At 34.2% G+C, this 25,601-nt stretch overlaps 1 protein-coding gene across 3 annotated transcripts in view; it reads left to right on the forward strand.

Annotated features, from left to right (window-relative positions):
• Window positions 1–25,601, forward strand: part of MALRD1 (MAM and LDL receptor class A domain containing 1) — a 754,681-nt gene that overhangs the window by 310,456 nt on the left and 418,624 nt on the right. For all 3 annotated transcript variants that reach the window (XM_027074220.2, XM_053225367.1, XM_053225368.1), the window contains one exon: window positions 2,731–2,944. In XM_027074220.2, coding sequence (XP_026930021.1) covers window positions 2,731–2,944 — 214 coding nt within the window. The remainder of the gene's footprint in view (window positions 1–2,730; window positions 2,945–25,601) is intronic.

The raw sequence follows: 25,601 nt of genomic DNA on the forward strand, positions 1-25,601 counted from the left end.
ACACAACATGAAATTTAATATCAAAATGATTCCACCTGTTCAGTGTCCAAGGTCTTTTAACTGAGACTCAGCAAGAACATGTAGAAGATTTTGCTGCTGCCAGACAGAGGCTCTACCCCAAGCAATGAATTCTTACCTAGTTCTGTGCAAGCAGAATGCTTATATAGTAAAATCATGTTCAAAATAAGAAACGAGATTTCAGCAGGAAGAATTAATTATTAATTTAGCCTTTCTGAAATTTGGTTTGTCATTTATTGAAATTTTATTGAAGAGGAATATGCCCATGTTGTTTGAATCTTAAACTTAGATATTAATGGCTTGTAAATATTTGATGTTTTTTGTGATTCACTCATTCCTACAATACAAACTTATTAAGCACCCTACCATGGGCAAAGCTCATTCCCATGCACTGGAGATAGAGTGATGAGCCAGGCATACTCTCCATGATTCTTCCATTTTTACAATACGATTCCCTTTCACCTCAGAAAGAGGAATACCTCTAATCGTTGAGTAAGAGTAGAAGATATTTTTTGAAATATCTGAATCAGCACTGGGTGGTTTTCAGAGTTTTATTTGGGAGCCCTCAAACTTAAACAGAGTATTTATTTAAAATGTTTTGTATATAACTAGAACAGTCATTCACATAGCTCTTCATAAATGCTAAGTACTATACCATGACTCCGAAATGTTTATTCCTTTAGTGTTTCCAATAATTGCATAATCACGGTCTCCATTTTCTAGGTTAGAATACAGAAAGACCTGCACATTAGGAAACTTACTCTAGTTGTATTTTACAAAATGGCTTAGATAGGCTTTAAACATAGACAGTTTATCTACCAGTCCATAATCCAACTGCTATGCCATATTGCTTCCCAGCTTTTCCAAGATAGTTGACCCTGCTTTTATTCTACTGAAAAAAAAATATAATTACTCTTTTAGAAAAGTGTAATCTGTATTCAAGTCTATGGACTCTTAACATTTTATGGACCGTTGGGATCATAAGCAATGATTTGATCATTTGGACATGGCAGACACCTGAGATTCTGTCTATAGGCCTGCACATGAACAAATTAATAAAGGAACACTTATCTGATTTCTTATTTACAGAACATTGCATCACATATTTAAATGGTTAGATGTATCCAGACAATAGAGAACCCTTTTCCTTTTGTGTATCAGTATTTCCTTATAAAAACATTGTAGTCCTTATTATTTTTTCCAGTTTTGCCTCTTTTTAATAATTTCCAATCTCTCAGTCTATCAAATTTATTTTTCTTTTCCAGCATATCTGTTATGAAGAACAATTTATATAAATTTGTTATATGAATTTTTGAAATTTAATTTTTATTTTTTGTTTTGATAATTTGAGAGACATTATTTGCATTTATTCTATCATCTCATCTTAAAAGGAAAACATGTAGGTTTTCATATAGTCATATAAAAGGATAACACATCTTAGGGAAAATGATAATTCTTTCATGAAAAATGATTGTTTAGATTTGGTGAAAAGGTGCTCTTGAGTTTGCACAATAAATATTTGTATAAAATCACTGAGGTAAATCTTTAGTCCTTGTTAACTCATTTCTAACTGTTCTAAATTTTCTTTAGAATGTATGAATACTTCTGGGGTGCATGGGTGGCTCAGCTGGTTAAGTGTACGACTTTGGCTCAGGTCATGATCTCATAGCTCGTGAGTTCTAGCCCCACGTCAGGCTCTGTGCTGACAGCTCAGAGCCCAGAGCCTGCTTCAGATTCTGTGTCTCCCTTTCTCTCTGCCCCTCCCTCTCTCACGCTCTATCTCCTTCTCTCTCACAAAAAAAAAACAAAAAAAAAAACAAAAAAAAAAAACAAAAAAACAAAACTTAAAAAATAATAAAATTTATGAATACTTCTTATCTTAACACACAAACAGATATTTGGCACGCAGAGAAATATAACAGAAGTACTCTGAGTTAATCTCACTGAGAAATTTGAAACTAAACAGTTTGTGACTATTTACGTTCCATGAAATAGTGTTCATTGTTCGTCTAAGCAGTGGTAATGTCACAAACTGAAGGTGGGATTTCTAAACATTTTAGCAACTCCTGTTATTATTTCTAATCATTTCTAATTCTTTTGGATTCCATATAAATGGAAGCTCGCTGTCAAACAGTGGAACACGTAAGGATTTTGTTCACCACATACATTAATCAAAGGCAAATCCAAATCTTTCTAATTTCAAAGATGTGGGAAATTAAAAAAAAAAACAGCTCATGTTATTGAGGTTTGATATCTTTGCTTTCACATAGTTGGGATGGATAGATCTGAGGAGTGGCAAGAATTGGGCAGAACACAGGGTGTGTCACATCCTCATTCTCTTGGTGCTCTCTGTCACCGGATTGGCCTCCTCTCCATATGCAGTGAGGCTGTAAGAAATGAGCAGGTATTGTTTTGGATCAGAGAACCACAGAGGCAGCAGTGGGTGGGTTTGTGGCTCCTACAGGTTTTCGGTGCCACCTGTCCTAAAAATCTAAACAAGAGGCACTGATATTGCCATTTTCACATTTTAGGTGTTGAGGGTGGCACAGATATCACATGACCCTCAGACTTCCTGGGTCAGTTTCATTATGGGAGTATCGTTACGAGATTCCAGCCTGATAATCCTGTATTTAATGTTTGCCTCAATTTTTGAATGCTTGGACGGCTCAATTGACATCTTTCTTTCTTTCTTTCTTTTTTTTTTTTTTAAAGATTGTCCTCAGGGCAAAGCGTGGTGTCAGTTACATGGGAGATGTAGCAGTGGATGATATTTCCTTTCAAGATTGTTCCCCTCTACTTAGCCCAGACAGAAAGTGTACTGCTCAAGAATTCACGTGTGCAAACAGGCACTGCATTGCAAAGGACAAGCTGTGTGATTTTGTGAATGATTGCGCTGATAATTCAGATGAGTCTCCTTTCATTTGCAGTAAGTGGAAGTTTTCTGTTTCCTTGCTTTTGCCTTTATCTCCTGCAACCTTGCACTGTATGTGGTGTGTTAATTGCTGAAACATAGAAAAAGTATGTATGGTTCAGCACCCAGAGCAGGTAAGGTGATTGACCTATTTAAATATGTTTCTTTCTTTCTCTCAGTACTAAATTTAGAACTGTAATTCATTTTAAAATGAGTTGGTGGGGGTGCCTGGGTGGCTCATTCGGTTAAGCGTCTGACTTCTGCTAAGGTCATGATCTCGTGGTTCACGAGTTCGAGCCCCTCATCGGGCTCTGTACTGGCAGCTCAGAGCCTGGAGCCTGCCTCGGGTTCTGTGTCTCCCTCTCTTCCTGCCCCTCCCTCACTCACTGTCTGTCTCTGTCAAAACAAACAAAAACATTAAAACAAGTTGGTGGGGGCACCTAGGAGGCTCAGTCGGTTGAGCATCCAACTTGAGCTCAGGTCATTATCTCAGCATTCATGAATTCAAGCCCTGCGTCGGGCTCACTGATGTCAGCACAGATCTTGCTTTAGATCCTCTGTCCCCCTCTCTCTCTGCACCTCCCCACTCATGCTGTGTCTCTTAAAAATAAATAAACATTTAAAAATCGAGTTGGGAGCTTGGTGTGTTTGAGATAACTGGCTATAGATTGGGAAACAAGCGTCTTCAAAGACAAACAGAATGGAAACAAATATTTTTCATGTGAAGACAAGTTTTGGAGAAAAGACAAGCAAAGCATCCGTCAAAGCCAATTCATGCAGGGCTGACAAGCCTCTATCCTTTGATGCATTTTAGAGTTGTCATCCCTTTATGTAAATTATGAGATGTGATAAATTGTTAAAAAAAATAAATAGCCAGATAATATATTAGACAAAGTGATCTTCTAAAGGATATACGTATCAATTATATGATATTGTAGGAGACCAACTCGTAATAAACAGCACCTATTAAGATATCCTCAGCTAAATGGGCCATATATGCTCATTTGGGTAAGTCTGTAAATTGTGCAATGCAGTCCAGTGATTACCTCATCTCACTGCAAATGAGCTGAATACAGATTGTCAAAATGAGGGTTGACAAATTATTCTATTTGTAATAATTTCTGAGCAAGAATATTATAGTTTGAGCCTTTTATTGTTTTGTTTTTGTTTTTGGTCTGTTGAACCAAATCTGGAATATCCAGAACAACTTCAGTATAAGAAGAGCTCACATTTGTATAGAACTTTTACATTTCAAAGCCCTTTTATCTACTAATCTCTACCTGATCTTCACAGAAGCCCTGCAGGGTGAGTGGGACACATATTATTAGTGCATTCCATAGATGAAGCTCTTAACAGATGTGGTTATGTTTTGTCAGTTTTAAGACTGATGTTGACAGAATTGGTCATAGAATCAGGTATTTTATGATTCACTTCTTTGTCCAAGCTCCCCTTCCAGCTATGTGTAAAACTGAACCTTAAAAATACATATAAAAATGTTATACATGTAGATGTCCTATTTATATCATGTAACTGTTCCTTTAGTTGTGGATTATTTCTTACATCTATTATTACTACAGATGAACCAAGCAAAACTATTTGGCGACTTTTGAATTCTATATTAATATATATCTTTACCTTATAAATATTTTCTTCATATTTAGTTACTTTCTGCATCAGATGCTTTTACATTCTCTTCATTGTAATTTTCATTTCCGTTCACAGAAATCTCTTAGGTTATCAGTCAGATAGAACAGACATTTGCTTTTGAATTTTGTGAGTCATGTGGCAAATGTATCTCTTTCTCAAGATCAAATTTGATGCCATTTTTTAATAAAGTATCGATTTATTTATGGTTAAGTTTTCCCTGTACTCTGTGTATTTATGTTCTAAGTTTGTAACTATTTCTAGGAATGCTTTATCTGTATTTAGGAAAGGATGCTGATGTACTAAGAGAGTCTGAAAATCTGGGACCTTACTGTCTTGGTAGTGTTTTGTTTTGTTTTGTTTTTGTATAGTTGGCACATACTCTTAGATTAGTTTTAGGTGTACAATATATGATTCAGCAACTGTGTACAATATGCTGTGCTCACAAGCTACCATCTGTCACCATACAAGGCTGATACAATACCATTGACTATATTCCCTATGCTGTATTTTTCATCCCCATGGCTTATTCCATAATTGGAAGCCTAGGTCTCCCACTCCCCTTCATCCATTTTGCCCCTCCCCCTCCCCTCCTCCCCTCTGGCAACCCTCAGTCTCTTCTCTGTATTTATAGGTTTGATTCTGCTTTCTGTTTGTCTCTTCATTTGTGCTTTAGATTCCACATATAAATGAAACCATACGGTATTTGTCTTTCTCTGACCTATTTCACTTAGCATAATATTGGTAGTCCTTTTGTATGAAAACAAAGAAAAAAGTAATCATAAGGCTTTGGAGGGAAAGTTGTACCAGAAGGTGCTTTTTAGTGAATCGATTGCCGGATCACTCTTGTTAAAAGTTTGGGTGGGGTTACTTATATCAGTAATATTGGAGCATGACGGCTGAATTGCTTCTAGATATTACAGCTTATAGAAAAAAAAAAGAACAACTTTTTCAGTTCCTTAGAACGAATCAACGGCAACAAAAAGTCAGAACAAACCCTAAAAAGAAACCCACATTTTGATATTGGTTCTCATACATTAATATGTTTTTTTAATCTTTATTTATTTTTGAGAGAGAGAGAAAAAAAGTGCAAGATGGGGAGGGGCAAGGAGAGAGGGAGACAGCAGATCCTCGGCCCCTGATGTGAGGCTCAAACTCATAAACCCTGACTGAGATCATGGCCCGAGCCCAAGTTGGAAGTCTGACACTTAGCTGACTGAACCACCCAGGCACCCTCATGAGTATGATTTTTCAAATAACATTGTTTATTTTTACTAAGTATTATTTTTTAAGTTTATTTATTTATTTTGAGAGAGACTGAGAAAGAGAGAATCCCAAGCAGGATCTGCACTGTCAGCAGGGAGCCTGATGTGGGACTGGAGCTCAGGAAACCAGGAGATCATGACCTGGGCTGAAACTGACTCAGGTGCTTAATCAACTGAGCCACCTGGGTGCTCCTATTATGTATTTTTTTAAGTTATTTAAATTTTTTTTTTTTTTTTTTTTTTTTAGTCATCGGTACACATGATGTGGGGCCTGAACTCACAATCCCGAGTTGCATATTGTCCCTGCTAAGCCAGCCAGGTGCCCCTTTATTATGTAGTTTTAAAAATTCTCCTAGGGACGCCTGGGTGAGTCATTGGCTTCAGCATTTGACTTTGGCTCCGGTCATGATCTCACAGTTTGTGAGTTTGAGCCCCCCATCAGGCTGTTTGCTGGCAGTGCGGAGCCTGCTTCGGATCCTCTGTCCCTCTCTCTTTCTCCCCGTCCTCTGCTCACAAGAGGAGCTTGTGAGGAGCTCCGCTCTCTCAAAAATAAACAAACATTTAAAAAACTCACCTATATTCCCATTCTACAGGATTAAATGTTTTATTTATAGAGTGGCTAGAATATGCTACATGAATTATGAGTTATTATCCTGTGTATAATGTAAACTTTGATGCTTTAATTAGACCCAGGAGAATAGGAAGAAAAAATCTTGACAATTACCATAGCAACTGATTTCAAGAAATTTGGCTGGTAACTAGTCAAATATTTAGCCTGAAATTCCACTGTATTTGGGGTTTTTAATTGTTGGTTTCTTGAGAATTCTAGGTAAAGACTGATCATATATCATGACTCTAATTTCCAAAGTATCCTTAAGTAGAAATACACCATGGAGGAATAGTGGAAGGAATTTAAAAACTCTTTTTACAGGAATGGATTATCTCTGATAATGTAATATTTTATATCATTTTATAAAAGAATCCTTTAAAAAACAAAAGCACTTGCTGCTTTAATTTTCTGTAGATTAGTATAGACTCTGAAAACAAAATTCAGCAGAAAGATGAGAATGTTATTTTTGGCTTTATTATGTAAATAACATGTCTAAAATATGGGATGTGGTCAAAGAAGAAAGTGATTTGTACATCCAACAACTCTAAAATCTTATCTGAACGTATCTTTGCCACTGATATAGATGCACCTTTGGAAAGCAGCCATATTTTTTGTTTCACCATATACTCCCATTAGCATATTTATTGTTCATACACAATTAAGAGGGTCTCACTCATACTGGAAATGATTTAATTCTGTACCCTAATTAGTAAGGATGCTGGATATTTAATCAACACAATTAGTAAGTAATCTGAACTTAATGGGCAAATGTAACACTGTATTTACTATCTGCAGATATCGATTGTTTGCAAGCACACACAGAATACTTACCAAAAAAGAGAGATTATATTATTAAACATTAAGGCAATTGCAATTGTTTTAAGTGGATTAAAGTGACATAGACCCTATCTTTTTAATTAGGCTTGAAATCTATTGGAAAACAAAAGCAGGAAAATACCTATTGGTTGGGACAAACACACTTTTAATAATAACCTATGCTTCCCCTCCAAAAAAAATTACAGTAAAATAAGAAAAGGTTTTAAATAAATAGTAATAATAACAATGCTTAAAAATCTTGTGCCGTTTAGCTAAGCGAGTACTTAAAGGAAAATTTATAGACTCAACTCCTTATATTAGAAACTAATTACCTAATAGTGCAAATTAATGGAATAGAACTTAGTTGTTAAGATGGAGAGGGTTAGAAAAGACATAAAATTTTAAAACCCTGTCAAGAATGATCAAGGGAAGTAGAGAAAACAGAAATAGCAAATAAATTTGAGCATAAATTTATTGAGAAGTTACGTGTCAAGCAGTGTTGAAGACACCTAGTTACATCAGTAAGTAAAACAGACAAAAATCCTTTTCCTCATTTTCTTGATTTAAACAGAAAATGTTCTCCTCCCCTTCCCCCTGCCCCACCGCCACATTTGTGTATAAATGACAGAGTTTGTTAAAAGGTGACAAGTACTTTGAGAAAATACAGTGTGGGCCGCTGGGTGGCTGAATCCCTTGAGCCATCAACTCTTGACTTCAGCTCAGGTCATGATCTCCCAGCCATGGGATCAAGCCTTGTGTAGGGCTTTACACTGAGCTGAGCACGGAGCCTGTTTGGGATTCTGTTTTGCTGCCCCTCCCCCACACTATTCGTTTTCTCTCTCTCTCTCTCTCTCTCAAAATAAATAAACTTAAAAAAAAAAAACAGTAAATTGAGGGACACCATAAATGGAGGGAGTGCAAATTGCAGTATTAAGGAGGTGATAAGAACAGACCTGGATGAAAAATGTACAAGCAAATCTTTGAGGCAGGTCTGGGACTTAGACAATACATGTTCTTTGCCTTTAAAAAAAATTATTATAGCCATCTTAGTGCGTATAGAGGGGAATCCCATTATGGTTTTGATTTATTTGCCTTTCCCTACTAACTAATAATGTTAAGCATCTTTTCTTGCACTTATTAGCCATTTATATGTCTTTTTGGAGAAATGTCAAAATCCTTTGCCCATCTCTTTAGTGGATTATTTGTCTTTTATTGTTGAGTTGTAGGAATTATTTATATATTCTGGATATTAACTTGTTATCAAATACATGATTTGCAAATTTTTTCTCATTCTGTAGGTTGCCATTTTTATTTTACTTTTTATTTTTAATAGAATTTTTTTTAAAAGCAGTTTGAAATTCACAGCAAATCAGAGCTACCATACACATACAGCCTTGCCCATTATTAGTGTTCCCCACCAGGGTGGTGATTTGTTACAATCAATGAACCTACATCAATGTGTCCCTCACATTCCGTAGTTTACTTCAGGTTCCCTCATGGTAAAAGGATGTTTGATAAATAATGTAGTGCACTCTTATACTCAATTACAAAATAACAGTTTCATTAAAGTCATTACAAGTATTTTTAAACACATTTTTCCTACTGAATAAAATCATCCTCAAAATACCATTTTGTAGAAATATTATATCAGCGTGCAATTTATCTGTTAGAAAATAACCTAAACTCGTCTACTCAAATCTGGGTCTATGGACAAATAAATCTTTTGTTAGAGTTCAGTACCCATCCCAGAATTGTAAGTTGCATTGTAACAACATTCTTCGGTGAGTTGTAGGTGCATTAAAATTTGAGAAGCGCTAATCTAAAGAATACACAATTTTGAAAAAGTTGTCTGATGAAAAGAGAGAACTGTTATTTTCTTATTGACACATGCACACGTATCAGGCTTTTAATCATTGGCAATAACTAGTGTTTTAAAATAAAATAATCTTGTGTATATCTTCTTGATGAATTTAATTGGTACAGTTATATTGAAGTCAGGATTTAGTGGTTATGTATGTATTTGATTACCAGATACAGTTTTTTGGAGATACTAAGAAAAATTTTAAATGACCATTAATTCATTCATTCAGGAATATTTATGTAGCATCTATTATGTGCCAGGGTTTGGATGCAGTGAATGATGTAGACAAATTTCCTGCATTGGTTGATGTAGACAATGATGTAGACAAATTTCCATTGGTTGGGTGGTCACTCCGGTGGTGCGGAGGGACACAAACAAACGAAATAAGTAAAATGGCACGATTTATTTCATAATGGTAAGTGCTCTAGCAAGATGTTAAATAAAGAAAAGTAGAAAAAATGTCTGGAATGGTGGCTGTAGTTTCAAATAGGGCAGTCACAGAAGTCCTTATTGAGAAATTAAAATTTGAACAAAGTGAAAAAAATGGTTAAGCTAAGTTATATCAGGTATTTGTGACTGAATTTTTTAAGACAGTCAAAAAATATTTTAGAAGTCAGCAGTAATGAAAATAATCCTTTCTATATTTTCACCATGTCAATAGCAATGTCCTTTGATTTCTATAAATGTGTGACTATATTTTCCCAACACACTTAGTTATCCTTTAGGATTTTGTTTGTTTTGAGTTGACTTATTTATATCCTGACTTCCCTCTCTCATTTGTTATAGCAGAATTTGCACATTTTTGATGAATTTTGGGGGACCAGAGGGTGTGGTTTGATACTCTGATATATGTTTTACTTTTTGCTGACTGTAAGATTATATATAATTGCTTATCTACCATATCCAGTTGAGTGCTCCATACGAAACTTTTTAGCATATCAGAATTTGTGTTCATTGTGGCAAAAATGCAATTCAAAGTGTAGGATCCCCCAGTAGGAGGGTGACAGTGCAGTAAGGCACATCACTGAAAACCACTGACCTAGACAATTACTTCATTCTTTGTCAGTGATCATATAAAGTCTAAACAAGCACTTTGTAATTAACACTTGTAATTAAAGCACTTTGTAATTAACAAGCACTTGTAAATTAACACAAATTTACTTTCCATTTGTTTATTTGGTAAACATTGGGTACCACTGATATAAATGGCCCTGGAGCATAAACAAACAAAAACAAGATACAACCTAAATAATTGTGGCACTGCTTGTCTAGTAAAAGAGACAGGTACAAACATTTGCATTATGAATGAGAGTCAGAATAAGTACAAATCACTTTTGGAGGGGATAAGGGGAGGTAATTTAGTTATATATGAAATACTAATCCCAGCTTGACCTTTCAAAAGTAATACATCAGCTTGAAAACAACTAGTGTGTTTTTAGAGACTTTATTAATCATAGATTGTGAATAGCTTTTGGTTTCTTTGGGAGATTATGCGAGAAGCAGGCCAGGTATCATAATGTGTTAAAAAAGCAGGCTTCCTGTGATGTCTTAAGCATCAGAGATTCATTATTGTAGACTGTAGCTGAATGGGGCTCAGAAAGCTCTTGTTTGAAAGCTCTTGTCTTGTTGCATCCACACGACTCCTGAAACAGAATGCTACGGGCACCAGTGACAGTCACAACAAAGTTTATTACAATGAGAGGCAAGGCCGACCAATAGGGACCAACAACACTCTTGATAAGAGGGCGGCCTGAACAGCCGGGGTACGGAGTTTTTATAGCCGATCACATCGTTTTATCATCACCTGGAAACAGAACAAAGAAACAGTTTCCAGATGAGTCAGAAACAGTTGCCAGATGAGTTAGAAACAGTTGCCTAATGAGGTGTTTATTTTAGACTTTCTGCCTCTAAGTTGCAACCAGTGGATCTCCTTGACCCTGCCTCTGATGCTCTTTTCTTTGAACTTTTGTTTCCTAATTGGTGAAGCCTAATTTACAAGAGTAAAGCAAGGCTGTTATCTCTTAACCTTCAGTATCAACACAAAGCTGTTATTTTTCAAGCTAAGCGTTAGCCCTACACTACAATTTAACCCTTACAGTCTTTCCAAAATTATCGATACTGGTCCCTGCTCTCACTATCCCAGTGTTTTAAGAGACGTGTTAGGGTAGTATTTTTTATATTTTGAAATCAAGTAGTTATCAAAAACAATTTCTGTGTTAGGAGCATTGTTCAATCAATTTGTGCATTGCAAATTTTCAAAAGGTTGGTACTATCAATAAAATTTTCTAAATTGTCCCCCAAACCCTTTTTGTATGGGAACAAATATATTCTGTACTGAACATTTGTTTTGTGAAACAGTCTGGAAAATTTTTCTTAGAGAATTTATTATTATTACTTGATAGAATACGGAAATACAAAGGAAGTTAAATTGCTAGTGATGTCATCCAATGAAAATTGGAAAATGATGTTTTTTTAACTTTGAATTTTGAAGTAATTATAAACTCATAGGAAGTTACAAAGATAGTAGTGAGAAATCTTGTGTACCCTTCTTGCATTTCCCTCAATGCTACTATAATATTAAAACTGGGAAACTGACATTGGTTTCATATGCCTGTGTAAATTCTATGGAAATGTATTACATGTGTAAATTCATGTAAGCATTACCACGATCAAGATATCCCATATTCATTAAAAAAAGATACTCCATCTTCATAAAGATCTTCCTTGAGCTACTCGCTCATAGTTATACTTACTTCTCCCACCTCCAGCCTTGGGAAACTACTACTTTGTTACCCATTTTTATGGTTTGTCATTTTGAGAAGGTTATGTAAATGGAGCCATACAGTAGGTGCCCTTTTGAAACTTTTTTTTTCATGCAGCATAACCTCTTGTGATCAGTCAAAATTGTATGTATAAGTCATTTTTTATTTTATTATTATTTTTTTGGTACCGAGTCATGTCTCGTGGCATGGATGTACTATTTTTCAGAGCAGCTGTGTTATTTTACATTACCACCAACAATGCATGAGAGATGCAGTTTATATGGTTCTTTGTGAGTATTTAATATCTTAACTATTTTTATTTTCGCTGGCTTTCTGGTGTGGAGTAATAATACCTAATCGTGGTTTTAATATGCACTTTTGTGACAGCTAGTGATGTTGAATGTATTCTTGTAGGTTTCTTTGCCATCTATATATCATCTTTGGTGAAATGTTTCCTCATGTCTTTTGCCTGTTTTCTAATTTAACTTTTTGAAATTGTTGAGTTTTGAAGGTTTTATAAATATAGATATAAGTCCTTTGACAGATAAGTGAGTGGCAAATCTTTCCCCCAGGTTTTAAATTGTCTTTTCATAGTCTTAATAGGAAAAGAGCAAATGTTTATTTTTATTTTGGTACAACCCTTAGATCTTTTCTTTTAGAGATCATGATTTTGATAACGTATCTGAAAATACAAAGTCTGAAATCTCTAATTTTTTTCTGTATTTTGTTCTAAAACTCATATAGCATTATATTTTATATTTAAATTTATGACTTATGTTTTAAATTTTTATTTAAGGTGTGAGGTTTAGGTCAAGATATTTTCCCCCTATGACTATCTAATTCCTGCATCATGAATGATAAGACTGTTCTCCCTTCATTTTAGTGTTTTTGTACTTTGGCCAAGTATTGGCTGTACTTGTGTAAAGCTATGTCTGGGTTCTCTATTCAGTTTTACTGATCCAGGCATCTATTCCTCCATCATTACTACAGTCTTGTTAACTAAAGCTAGCTATATAATTTTGAAATTGGGTAGAGTGATTCCTCCTAATATTCCTCTTTTTCAAAATAATGTTATTCTAGTTCCTTTGACTTTTCATCAAAATTTTAGAAAAATCCTGTTCTATACAAATAAAATTTTGTTTAGCTTCATAAAAATTTCATGAAGCACATATATCACCTTGGGGATAGTTACATACTTTATATGTTGAGTCTTCCAGTCCTTGAGCACAGTATGTATGTATGTCTCTTCATCGTTTAGATTTCTTTTTCTTTCTTTCATCATTGTTTGGTAGTTTTCATCTTAAAAGTCCCACACATACTGTTGAGGAGTAAGAATTTCCTCTGCCTTTCAAGGTTCTTCTGCTGGACCAAGAATCAAATTGACATGAGGCAGATTAACAGGAGAAAATTTTTGTTGTGTATGTACAATCAACACAGACATGGAAATTCCAAAAACAGAGGCAACATGATGCTTCGGTGAGCTAAGGAGATGATAGAGGTTTGAGGTTGCAAAGGTGAGAAAGAACATTAGCAGGAAAGTGGGAGAAGATGTTTGGAAAGCAAAGGTTGCCCTATTATGTAGGTGAGTTTCTTAGGGAAGGAGGAATCTCTGTTTATAGCTGTCTTCATAGTACAAGCAGGCAGTTGAGGGGCAAGAGGTAAAGAGCGTTCCCTGAATCTGCTGGGTTTTTGCTTTTAATGCAAAATAATTTTCCTGCCAGAGTGGCCCAACTTGGGGTGACTTATCCTTGTCCTCTTTATAAAATATACACCTAAATATTTCATTTTTTGAAGGATTATAAATGCTATCATATTTTTTGTTTTTTATTTATTTTTGAGAGAGAGAGTGCAAGTGTGCATAGGAGTGAGAGCCAGGGAGAGGCAGAGAGAGAGAGGAGACAGAGGATCCAAAGCAGGCTTGATGGACCGAGCCCCCAGGTGCCCAAAGGCTATTACTTTTTTTTTTTTTAATTTATTTTTGGGACAGAGAGAGACAGAGCATGAACGGGGGAGGGGCAGAGAGAGAGGGAGACACAGAATCGGAAACAGGCTCCAGGCTCTGAGCCATCAGCCCACAGCCTGACGCGGGGCTTGAACTCACAGACCGCGAGATCGTGACCTGGCTGAAGTCGGACGCTTAACCGACTGTGCCACCCAGGCACCCCAAGGCTATTACATTTTTAATTTTGGTTTCTTTGGGTTCATTGTTGGTACATAAAAATACAACTAATTTTATATATTGAACTTGTATCCTGCAACCTTGCTGACTCATTTATTAGCTTTCAGAGTTTTACAATACATTCTTTAGATTTCCTCTGTAGACATATCATCTGAAAATTGGGACTGTTGGAAGTCTTCCTTTCTGGTCTTTGTACCTTGAAGATTTGGTAGAAATGTCCAGTGATTAATCTGAGCCTAGAGATTTCTTTTTCAGGGATTTTTAAATTATGAGTTCAGTTTCCTTTATAGTTATGAATTTGTGCAAATTATTTTGTATTGGCCAAGTCTGTGCTTTGCAAAGCATGGGTCCATTTCATGTCAGTTGTCAAGTGTGCATGTAGAGTTGTTTATATCATTGTTGTGTTATCTTTTTGATACCCACAAGGTTTGATATATCCTGTTTCATTCCTACTATAAGTGACTTATGTCTTCTTTCTCTTTGCTTTGCTAATCATTTTTTTAATTGAAAATGCCAATTAATTAAAGAGGAGACATAGCTACTAACCCTTTTATAAATACAACATAAGTAATTTGTCAAGATATGATTCAAAGTTCAAGTAGTTGAATTATAAAAACAAAGAATCTTAGAATTTGAGAGGGTAAAAGAAGTTAGTCCAACCTCTTTGGAATAGGATCTAACACTAAGACTTCTGCTAAGGACTCATTTTTCTCAATTACAATTGGTCCTATATTTCCATCCTAGCACATATCACACTCTATTAAAATGTGAGAGAAATCCACTAGGACATGTTTCTTGGTGGATCAGCCCAACGTTTAAATTGCTACTGCTAGTGATAAATGAATTACCAACGAATAAAGGAATCATTTCTATAACTTCCCTAACCTGGCAAAGTAGGCGGGAAGGAAGATTCACCCAATTCCTGCTTAAATGCTTTCATACGAAATAGTACACTACCTCTTTTCATCTAAAGGAATCCCTTGTCATAATGTTTTTCCTAATATTGAATCTGTATTTCCATATTTGCACAGTATGGGTTTTTAATGATAATCTTTCTTATTACTTGTAATTCTCTATGATAAAACTTTAAGAATTGGTAACAGATACCATTGATTCTGCACATCTTATTCTTCTTTCTGATGTTTGTAGTCATAGTGTCTGTATAAATATTCTTGAATTCTTTAATAACATCATATATGCATGATTTTAGAGCTCTACTCTCTGGCCTTCCTCTTAATGTATGGTTTCAATTCTCAAATTTTCCCTTAAACATGAGAATTAAGTATTCAGAAAATACCACAGTACTCTAATTAGAATTAGACCATCACAAAAATATTCAGTATCCCCCTTGTTTCATCTACTGTAACAGATTCATACAGCCTAGGAATTTTAGGAGTTTAGCTTTTTATTCTTTTAGTTAGTCTTATGTTGATCATGACTAACAACAATGAGTAGGAAGTTGCATGAATAAATAACAAATAAGGAAGATTCCAAATAGTAAGAATTACAAAGATAGTAGGAAAGACCCAAAGGAAAGAAAGATCACCTGGTGAGTTTGTGGAATAGAAATCTTAGCATATGGAGCATTTAGATTAAGAGGTGGAAATGGCTAGAAATGAGTTCAGAGAGACAAGGAGGGGAATCTGGTAGTCCACTTTAAGAAATTTGTGTTTTAACTTGGAGTAACAGAAAGTCATTTTAGGATATTAAATAGGGAAATAATATAATAAAATTTAGTGTTTAGAAAAATCACTCTGACAGCAGTGTAGTTGACAGTAATTATGAAGGCATGGGGATTAGTCAGGAAACTCTATTAGTATTCCATTAAAGAGATAATAGTTTCAGGGTACATTCAATGAAGATGGAAAGAAGTGAATACATGTTTAGAAGAGAAAAATCTATAAATGTGATTGTTAACTGTGGAGGATTTCTGGGTTGGATAAGTGAGTAACTGGAAGTTTCATTTACTCTTCTTAATTAATGAAACGAGAATGAGGTGATTTTAAAGTACATTATTTCACTTTTTGATTTGTCTAGTTTGAGATGTGTGTGGGCCTTCCAAATGGAGATCTGTCCAATAAACAGATGGCTAAATAGATCTTAAGCTTGGGAAGGCATTTCTGCAGCAGACATAAAATTGGGAACCATCAATATATGACGGTAATTAACATAATCAAATGGATAATATCACATAAGGAGGGTATGTACAATGTGAAGAGGAGAAATTGCATAGGATCAAACCCTGAATATACCAATATTTATGAGGAAGAATCTTATAAGAGAGACAGAGAAAGGAAGTAACTAGAAGGAAAAGGAAAGAAAAAAACCCAGATCCTGGTGTCATAGAAGACAAGGAAAGTTATAATTCTGAAAGGAAAAAGTGGGTAACATTATCAAAGATGCAAACATCAAATAAGTACTGAAAAATCTCTGTTAGATTTAATAATAAGTGGGTAATTGGCAATCACCAAGTGTCATTTTCAGAAAGTGATAGAAATATGGGTTTGGAAATTACTGTTAATATGCAGTGGTTTTAAATCTATTCCCCACCTGCAGTCATTCTGGATGATACCTATCTCATCCATTTACATTTAAACTGAAAAGTAGGAATTGCCACGTATTGATATTAAAATTCCATTATCAAAGTTTCTACCAATCATTGAGCCTATCCAAACTCATATAATCAGTGTAAACAGACAATCTAGTTGAATGGTTATACACCTTCCCCATATCTTCATTCTATCATCAATCAATTTATTCCAGTTATATTAAGAAATAATTGACTTACATCATTTTTATAAGTTTAGTGTGTACAGTATGATGGTTTTATTTACATATATTGTGAAATGATACCACAACAGTTTCAGCTAACATATATCTTCTTATTTTATTTTATTGAAATGTTTATTTTTGAGACAGTAGGAAAGGAAGAGGGAGTAGGGGGAGGGGCAGATAGAGGGAGACAGAGGATCTGAAGCAGGCTTTATGCTGACAGCAGAGAGCTCAATGTGAGGCTTGAACTCCTGAACAGTGACATCATGACCTGAGCTGAAGTTGGATGCTTAACCGACTGAGCCACCCAGGCGCTCCTGTTTTGATATCTTTTGATGTCAATATGCTTTAACAACTTTTCATTTTCTTTTGTGTTTTTACCACAGAATTTTGTTTGTGGTTACCATAGGGCTTACATAAAATTTCTTAAATTTTAGCACCTTATTTTAAACTGAAAACAACTTAACTTTTATATTAGTAAATTTTACACTTTTGATTCCCCCCCCAAATTTTTAAAAAATGTTTATTTATTTTTGAGAGAGCTAGAGAGAACAAGCAGGGGATGGGCAGAGAGAGAGAGGGAGAGAGGGAATTCAGGGCAGAGCCCAATGCAGGGCTCAGCCCACCAACTATGAGATCATGCCTTGAGCCAAAATCAAGAGTTGAATGCTCAGCCAGCTGAGCCACACAGGTGCTCCCTCCCCTTACATTTTCAAATCATTTATGTCATAATTTACATGTTTTAAAAATATTATGAAAGGAATAACATATTATGGTAGTTATCATGATTTCATTATATTTTTTAAACTTCTAAACTAGAATTGTAAATGAATTATGCATCATTATTAGCATATTGCATAATCTAACTATAATTACATAGTTAACATTACCAGTGAGATTCACCTTTTATGTTTTGTGTTTTTGTTATTAATTAGCTTTCTTTTACTTCCACTCAACTCCCTTTAACATTTCTTGTAAAGCAGGTCTGGTGGCATTATACTCCATCACATTTTGTTTGTTTCGGAAAATCTTTGTCCCTCCTTCATTTCTGAAGGACAGATTTGCTGGGTATAGAATTATTTGTTGACAGTTATTATTATATTTTTTTCCAAAACGTTAACATATGTTATCCCATTCTCTCCTAGCCTGAATAGTTTGTGTTGAGAAATACACCAAAGTCTTATGTAGATTCCCTTGTTTATAGCTTTTCTGTATTCCCTTACTGCTCTTAAAATTTTTTCTTTGTGTTTGACTTCTGACAATTATAATTAAACTGTGTCTCAGTCTTGCCCTATTAAGGTCCAATGTATTCACAGTCCTTTGGGTGTTATGAATCTGTATGATCATTTCTCTCCCAAGCCTGGGAAGTTTTCAGCCATTAATGCTTTAAATATACGTTCTGGTTTTTTTTCTTTATCTTCTTTTTCTGGAATTCCCACAAAGTACATACTGTTTCTTTTCAATGTGTTCCATATTTCCATAGACTTACATCACTCTTTTTCATTTTTTTCTTCTTTCTCTTTTGACTGAATAATTTCTACTGTCTTATTCTCCAGGTGGCTGATTCTTTCTTCTGAATGATTGAATATATTTTAAACTCTAAATTGAATTGTTCAATTCAGTTATTGTATTTTTCAACTATAGAATTTGTATGTGTGTGAGACGGCTGTTCTTTCTCTGTTGAACACCTCATTTTTGTTCATGCATTGTTCTCCAAATCTTGTTTAGTTATTGCCTGTGTTTTTGTATAGTTCATTAAACTTTCTTAAAGAATACAGAACATAATGTAGGATTAAGTGGAAAATTTTAATATACCTAATCAAAAAATAGCCTGATTAGATGAAAAGGATCTGTCAAAAATTAACTGTTTGTAAAAAATATAAAACATTTCTAAGGAGCATGACATAACTCAAATTTGCTATAATGTGCCATCTACAATTTCAGCGTATAAGTAAAAAGAAAAAAATTACACATGTCAAGAAACAGGAAAATTAACATACATTTGAGAGAACAAAAATAGTCAATAGAAATTGAACCTAAGATAATGGAAAACTTAGATTTAATAAACAAGGGATTTAAAGCAGGTATTACAAATGTCTTTGAAGATTTAAATAAGAATATAGCTGTAATAAACAAACAGATTTGGAGGACCTCAGTGGAGAAATGAAAATGAAGAATGAGGAGAAGAAAAAGAGGGTGAGGAAGAAGGAAGAGGAGGAGGTAAAGGAAAAAGGAAGAATACTAAAATAAATAAACAAAGGGAACTTCTAGGGTTAAAAAATGCATTATCTAAAATAAAATTTGCTGGATGGACTTAGTCGTACATAGACAACAGAAGAAAGATCATTGAACTTGAAGACAGATCTAATTAGAAGTTATCTAATTAAGAAGAGAAAAAAAGAAAATAAACTGATCAATGCCTTAGTGATCTACACAACTCCATCATATATTCTTATGTACATGTACATGAAACAACAGAAGGGAATGAGGAAAAATGAGGCAGCAAAATATTTGAACAAATAATTATGAAAATCTTTCCAAATTTGTGGAAAACATCACCTTAAAGTGATTAGGATGATCAAGACAACATAAATGAAAATTGGTACATCTTGGTACCTCCTAATTCACTGATAAAAATTTATTTTAAATGAAGAGAATATCTTGGAAGACATCAGAAAAATAATTCATATATAATCTAACAATCCTATGATTGAAAGCTTCTCATCAGAAAAACAAACAAAAAAAAGGCCTAATTATATTGGAAGAATGACTTTAAATACTCAAATGGGGGAAGAGGAAAGGACGTACCAACATAGAGTTTTGTATCTACAGAAAACATCCTTCAATAATGAAAACATAGTGAAGACGTTTTTTTAAAGACATTTTAAAATAAATGAACAGCAAGAGATATCAGCATTCTTTGTAAAAGATGTTAAAGGACGTGTTTATGGCTAAAAGTTGCAGATTGAAACTTGAATCTTCAGCAAGGAATGAAGAAAAATATAAATAATAATTATGTGGGTGAATATACAAGACCACATTTTCTCTTTTGCTAACTTCTTTAAGAGGTATGTGACTTTTCTAAATAAAACATACATATTTTGTAGCTTTTATATTCCAGTGCAGATAAATATGACAAAAATTGCTCAAGGAACAGGAAGTGAGTGGAATTAAAATGTACCAAAGTTTTTAAATTTTGTATGAAGAACAGTATGAACTCTAGATAGTGATGGTAAAGTATGCACATGCAATCACTTGACCAACACTAAACTGTAAAGAGATACAGATAAAAACCAAATAGAAGAATTAAAATGGAGAATTAAGAATTAAAATTAAAAACACAGGAGAAATAGAATAATAAAAAACAAATGTGAAAATGTTTTTAAATACAAAAATATAATAAAATGAAAGATAAATCTTTCTATAACATTAATTATATCAAATGCAACTAGTCTAATCATACCAATTAAAGTGTAAACGTTTCTGATTGGTTAAAAAAGCATGATACAACTCTTTGATAAATATTTTTCTAACCTTTTACTTTCAAACTATCACTGAATTTATATTTGAAATGGTTCTGGGGGTGCCTGGGTGGCTCAGTCAGTAAGCATATGACTTGATTTTGGCTCAGGTCAGAATCTCATGGTTCATGGGATTGAATCTTGCATTGGGCTCTGTGCTGGCAGTGCAGAGCCTGCTTGGGATTCTCTCTCTCCTCTCTCTGCCCATCCCTTCCCCACTCTCTCTCAGAGATTTATTATGAGAACAAATGAAATAAATAAATAAATAAATAAATAAATAAATAAATAATAAATAAATTGTCCTGTTACAAATAGTGAATATAATATATATAGAGTATCCAAATTGATATACCAGTTTTGAAACATTACAAATAGTAAAAGGAAAATTGTATTATCACAAAGTAATTATCAAGTTATGTCAGAAATGTGCATGTATAATAGAGTTTCAAAATGCATGAAATAAAATACGAAAGAATTAACATAACAATAGAAATATTCACAAGTATAGTCATATCACAATCATAATCTCTGTTAATCTTATAACTATGAAAAATATTCACTGTGTTAACACGAATACCACAGATATAATCATGGGTCCTTCTCAGTACATCATATCAGGAGTTAGGATATTGATATGTCACAGTATTCTTGATGTTTACTTTGAACACCTGCTACCAGAACTTTCAGGACAGTTGTTGAATAAAAGGGGTGCTTTTGGACTACCTTACCCTATTTCCAGTCTTAGGGTGAAATTATTCAATATTCCACATTTAAATATGACATGACCTGTATGTTTTTCACAGGTCACTTTTTTCAGTTTGAGGGAGCTCCCTTCTATAGCTTGTTTACATCAAGTTTTGCATTAAGAAGTCTTGAATTTTATCAGTGCCTTTCCTGCATCTAGATGAAGACATCATATGATATTTTTTCCTTTTGTGTTAAAGTGATGAATTACATTATTTGATTTTTGAGCAGTAAGTCAAACACTTTATTGATAAAATGTATTGTTAAAGATTTTGCACCTATGTTTGTGGGCGATATTGGTCTCTAAATTTCTCTTCTAGTACTTGATTGTCTGGCTTTGGTATTGGTATTATACTGGCTTCATAAAGAGAGTTGAGAAGAGTTCTCTTTTCCTTATGTCCTGAGAGTTTGTGTCAGTTGGTACCATTCCATCGTTAAATGTTTGGTAGATTTTACCCATCAAGCCATCTGAAATGAAAGTTGGGCTTGTGGAAAAAGTTTTATTTTGAGTTCAATTTTGTTAATAGAGTGTCATTTAGATTTGTTTTAGTTTTAAGGTGTTTTTACAGGTATTTTTCTCATTTCTTCCAAGTTGTTGATTTTTTAGAATAAATTTATTACTCATAATGGTTTTTCCTTTCTATTATTTAAATATCAATAGGCTTTCTGGTACTGTGCTACCCTTACAATGTTTCTTTAAATATGAGTTTATTTAAAAATAAAAATTTATAAGAAATGAAATAATATTAAGAAACTGAGAAAAAAGAAAAAAAGAAACTCAGGAGAAAGAGGTACTAGTTTGGAAGACAAAAAATTCAAATCATAAATAGAGAAGTATTTTATTTTTTAAAGTAGACAAATGATAAAACACCAAAGTTTAGTTTTAAAAAGGAAGAAAACATTTAAATAATGTAGACTTGTTAAAGGGGAATTAATAACCATGTAGGGGAATTAATAACCATGTAGAGACCAATAACTCTGTGAAAGTTTGAAGATGTCAATGAAATAGTTAATTTTCTATGAGAAAAATGACCAAAATTAACTAATGAAGCGGAAAATCTCAACAGACTATTAACTTTCAAATAAAGTTATCAACAAACATCCTTCAATTTTGTCTCTTGAGATAGATACTACTGAGTTCTATCACATTTTAATGACCTGATAATGGCCAAAGAAGCTATTCTAACCATATAAAATGACTAAATTTATTTTATGAAGCTAATATATCACTGATAATGAAGCCTCCAAAAATTAGAAAAGTAAGAAAACTATAGTTCAAACTGCCTGTGAATATAAATGTAGAAGAACTTAAAATGCTAGCAAACCAAATTCAGCAACAGAATCATTATATCATACTCTTTGAGGTGAGGGTCTTACCCTATGTAAAGGAAGTACTGAAAATATCATAACTGATAGGAATGTGAAGGAATGAATGGAAGTATTTTCATTCAAATCAAGGTTATATCAAGAGTACTTACTATTGATGTTATTATTTAATATTCTTGTTCTGGTTCTAGTCAGTATGTAAGGCATAAAATAAAATATAGTAACACTAAATCGTAATAATTTTCTAAAGATATGATTATATATCTCAAAAGCCCAAGAGAATAACATAAAACTATGTAAACATTCCAGCCCTGTATAGTGGCTCCCCCAAACTCATGTCCACCAAAGACCTGTGAACGTGACCTTAGTTGGAAGCAGGGTCTTTGCAGATGTACTGAATTAAAATGAGTTCATGCTAGATTAAAATAAGCCCTGACCCAGTGACTGGCATTGTTTTAAGAGGAAGGAAATTTGGACATAGGCACCCAGAGGGAAGATGGGGGAAGTTGGTGTGGGAACACACAGGGAAGAATGCCATGTGATTGGAGGGATGTATGTACAAACCAAGCCAAGGGATGCTCACATTGCTGGTAAGCAAGAAATGCAAAGAGACAAGGAAGGGCCATCAGGGAGATCATGGAACTGTAGACACATTGATATCAGACTTCTAACCTTAGCAACTTTGAGGGAATAAATCTTGGTTGTTTAAAGCTGCCCTTTTTGTTGTACTTTATTATGCGAGTGCTAAGAAACTAATGCATTCCCTAAGGTCACACGGCCAAGAAGTTACCCCATTTAGAACTGGAAACTAATTTCTCAAATTATGCTTTTTTTTCTTTTTTCTTTTAATAATAGTATTTGTAAAACTTGTCCTGTGCATCACCACGGTAGCAATCGACATGATATTCTTGGTTCTATTAAACAAATAAGTAAAAAAAAAAAAAGAAAAAAAAAGTACATTGCCTCCTTAGATAAGTTAAAAAATTTTTTTATATAAAGAAATAGTTTCCATACTGTGGGAATTCTTAGAGTTAGTGTGTTAATAATATATTAGTGTGTTTTTAAATCTCCCAAAGAGAGATATAATTTATAGGATTCATCATACTCATTTGACTGCAGAAACTTCTTCCTTTGGATGGCAAATTGGCATCTGCAGGACATTCATATTTAAATATTTATTTATTTATTTATTTTGAGAGAGAGAGAGATAGAGAGAGAGAAGGGGAGGGGCAGAGAAAGAGCGAGACAGAGAACCCAAAGCAGACTCTGTGCTGTCAGCGCAGAGCCTGACGTGGGGCTCACACTCACAAACTGAATCATGAGATTATGACCTGAGCCAAAGCCAGATGTTTAACTGACTGAGCCACCCAGGTGCCCGAGGACATTCAAATTTAGATGAACAAAGAATTGATAAACTGTGCCATGCTATCTCAAGAAAAATCAAGCCGAAGTGGATAACCGCCATATTTTCATGGCTGCCTACCTATAGACAAAGAGATCCCTTCAAGAATTTCCTCATAGACACATTTTCTTATCCTGTAGTAGTTGTCAATTTTTTTTTTTTTGTGAAGCCTTCCCCCTGGAGTGCTGCATACCACAGTATAAAGGGGAGTAGTAGTACAGGGTTCCATCATGTCATTATTCAACTCATAGCCCTGCTACTTACAGTGTGATACTTTGCTTAGGATCATACTCTGAACTTCAGCTTTCTCATCAAGCAAAAGAAGAATAATGACTATTATATTCAGATTTTGTGGGACTTAAATAAAATAACATAAATAAGGAGAATACTTAGCACCCAGCACGCATGGTCAATGCACGGTAGCCCCCCTTCCAGTCAGTGTTTTTATCTTCCTAAATGTGCTTTACTTATAGCATATGCTCAATAAATTTATATTAAATGAATAATTGAATAGAATGGTGAGAACTTAATTTTAGGAATTCGCTAGTTGGGTCTTAAAAAGAATTAGGTTATGGTCTTCCAAAATTAAGAATTTTTTTTAATGAAACCGATATTTCATACTCCTGAAGATAGTGATAGATGGAAGAATGATAGCATTTAGAAAGGTAGAAACTGGTTTGATTGATGATACAGCTGTAGACAAAGGTGGTCATTTTCTTCTTGATGGCACACCTGCCTGGCACTGGCATTAATTGCTCCATGAAATGACAGGAATTGGCATCTTCACGGAAGACTATTTGCTGCTTTCCTCACTTGGCATCCATAGGAAATTGTGGAATATGAAATTATAAGTTATTCCCTCTCACCACAGTGATGTGAAATCCAAACTACTTAGGCCTGCTTATTGTATTTTCCCCACTGATAGGTTACAATTAAACTTTCCAAGGAAACACGTCCTCAAAACTATAGTAAATTTCAAAAGAAATACAGAATTTAAATGATAGAGATTCATGTAGCAGCATTTGTATGATTTTAAAAACAGAACAGCTCTGTTTTTCAACAGCACACATTATTTTTTATACAAGTGGCCTTTATAGATGCTGGTCTATATGGCAATCTAGTCTTCATGGGCTGCTAAATTTTCCAATACAAGGTCAACTGAATTAGTCACTTCATTTTATAATGCTTAAGGTAACTATTCAGATTCTAAACATGATGCTGAATATTTTTACCTCCCAGATCTCTGAAAAGATACCTAGGAGAACTTTAGTATTCTGAGCTAACAGACTGTATACAGTCTATTCTCAGAAAGAGTAAATTACCGAAATCAGTTTCAAATGTAACTTTATTTTATTTCTTTTTTTAAAATTTATTTATTTATTTTGAGAGGCACAGAGTCAGCACAAGTGGGGGAGGGGCAGAGAATGAGGAGAGACAGAGAATCCCAAGCGCATTCCATACCATCAGCACAGAGCCCGACATGGGGGCTTGAACCCACGAAACTGAGATCATGACATGAGTTGCTCAACCAACTGAGCCACCCAGGTGCCCCTCAAATACAATTTTAAAGTTGAATCAGCAATTGGATTGTAAATGCCATCTTGTTCATTTGGTGACAGAATTATGGCAGAAAATTCTGTATCCTTGAAAATATTAGATATCAGTGTTAGCCTGGCTGTTAAACCATTTTTAAAAGCACATTAGTCTTGATGCCTTTTAACTTTATTAATTTTTAATTATCTCGAAAACTGAAAACGATATTTTCATTGT

The sequence above is a fragment of the Acinonyx jubatus genome, chromosome B4, assembly GCF_027475565.1.
Source record: "Acinonyx jubatus isolate Ajub_Pintada_27869175 chromosome B4, VMU_Ajub_asm_v1.0, whole genome shotgun sequence".
NCBI lineage: Eukaryota > Metazoa > Chordata > Mammalia > Carnivora > Felidae > Acinonyx > Acinonyx jubatus.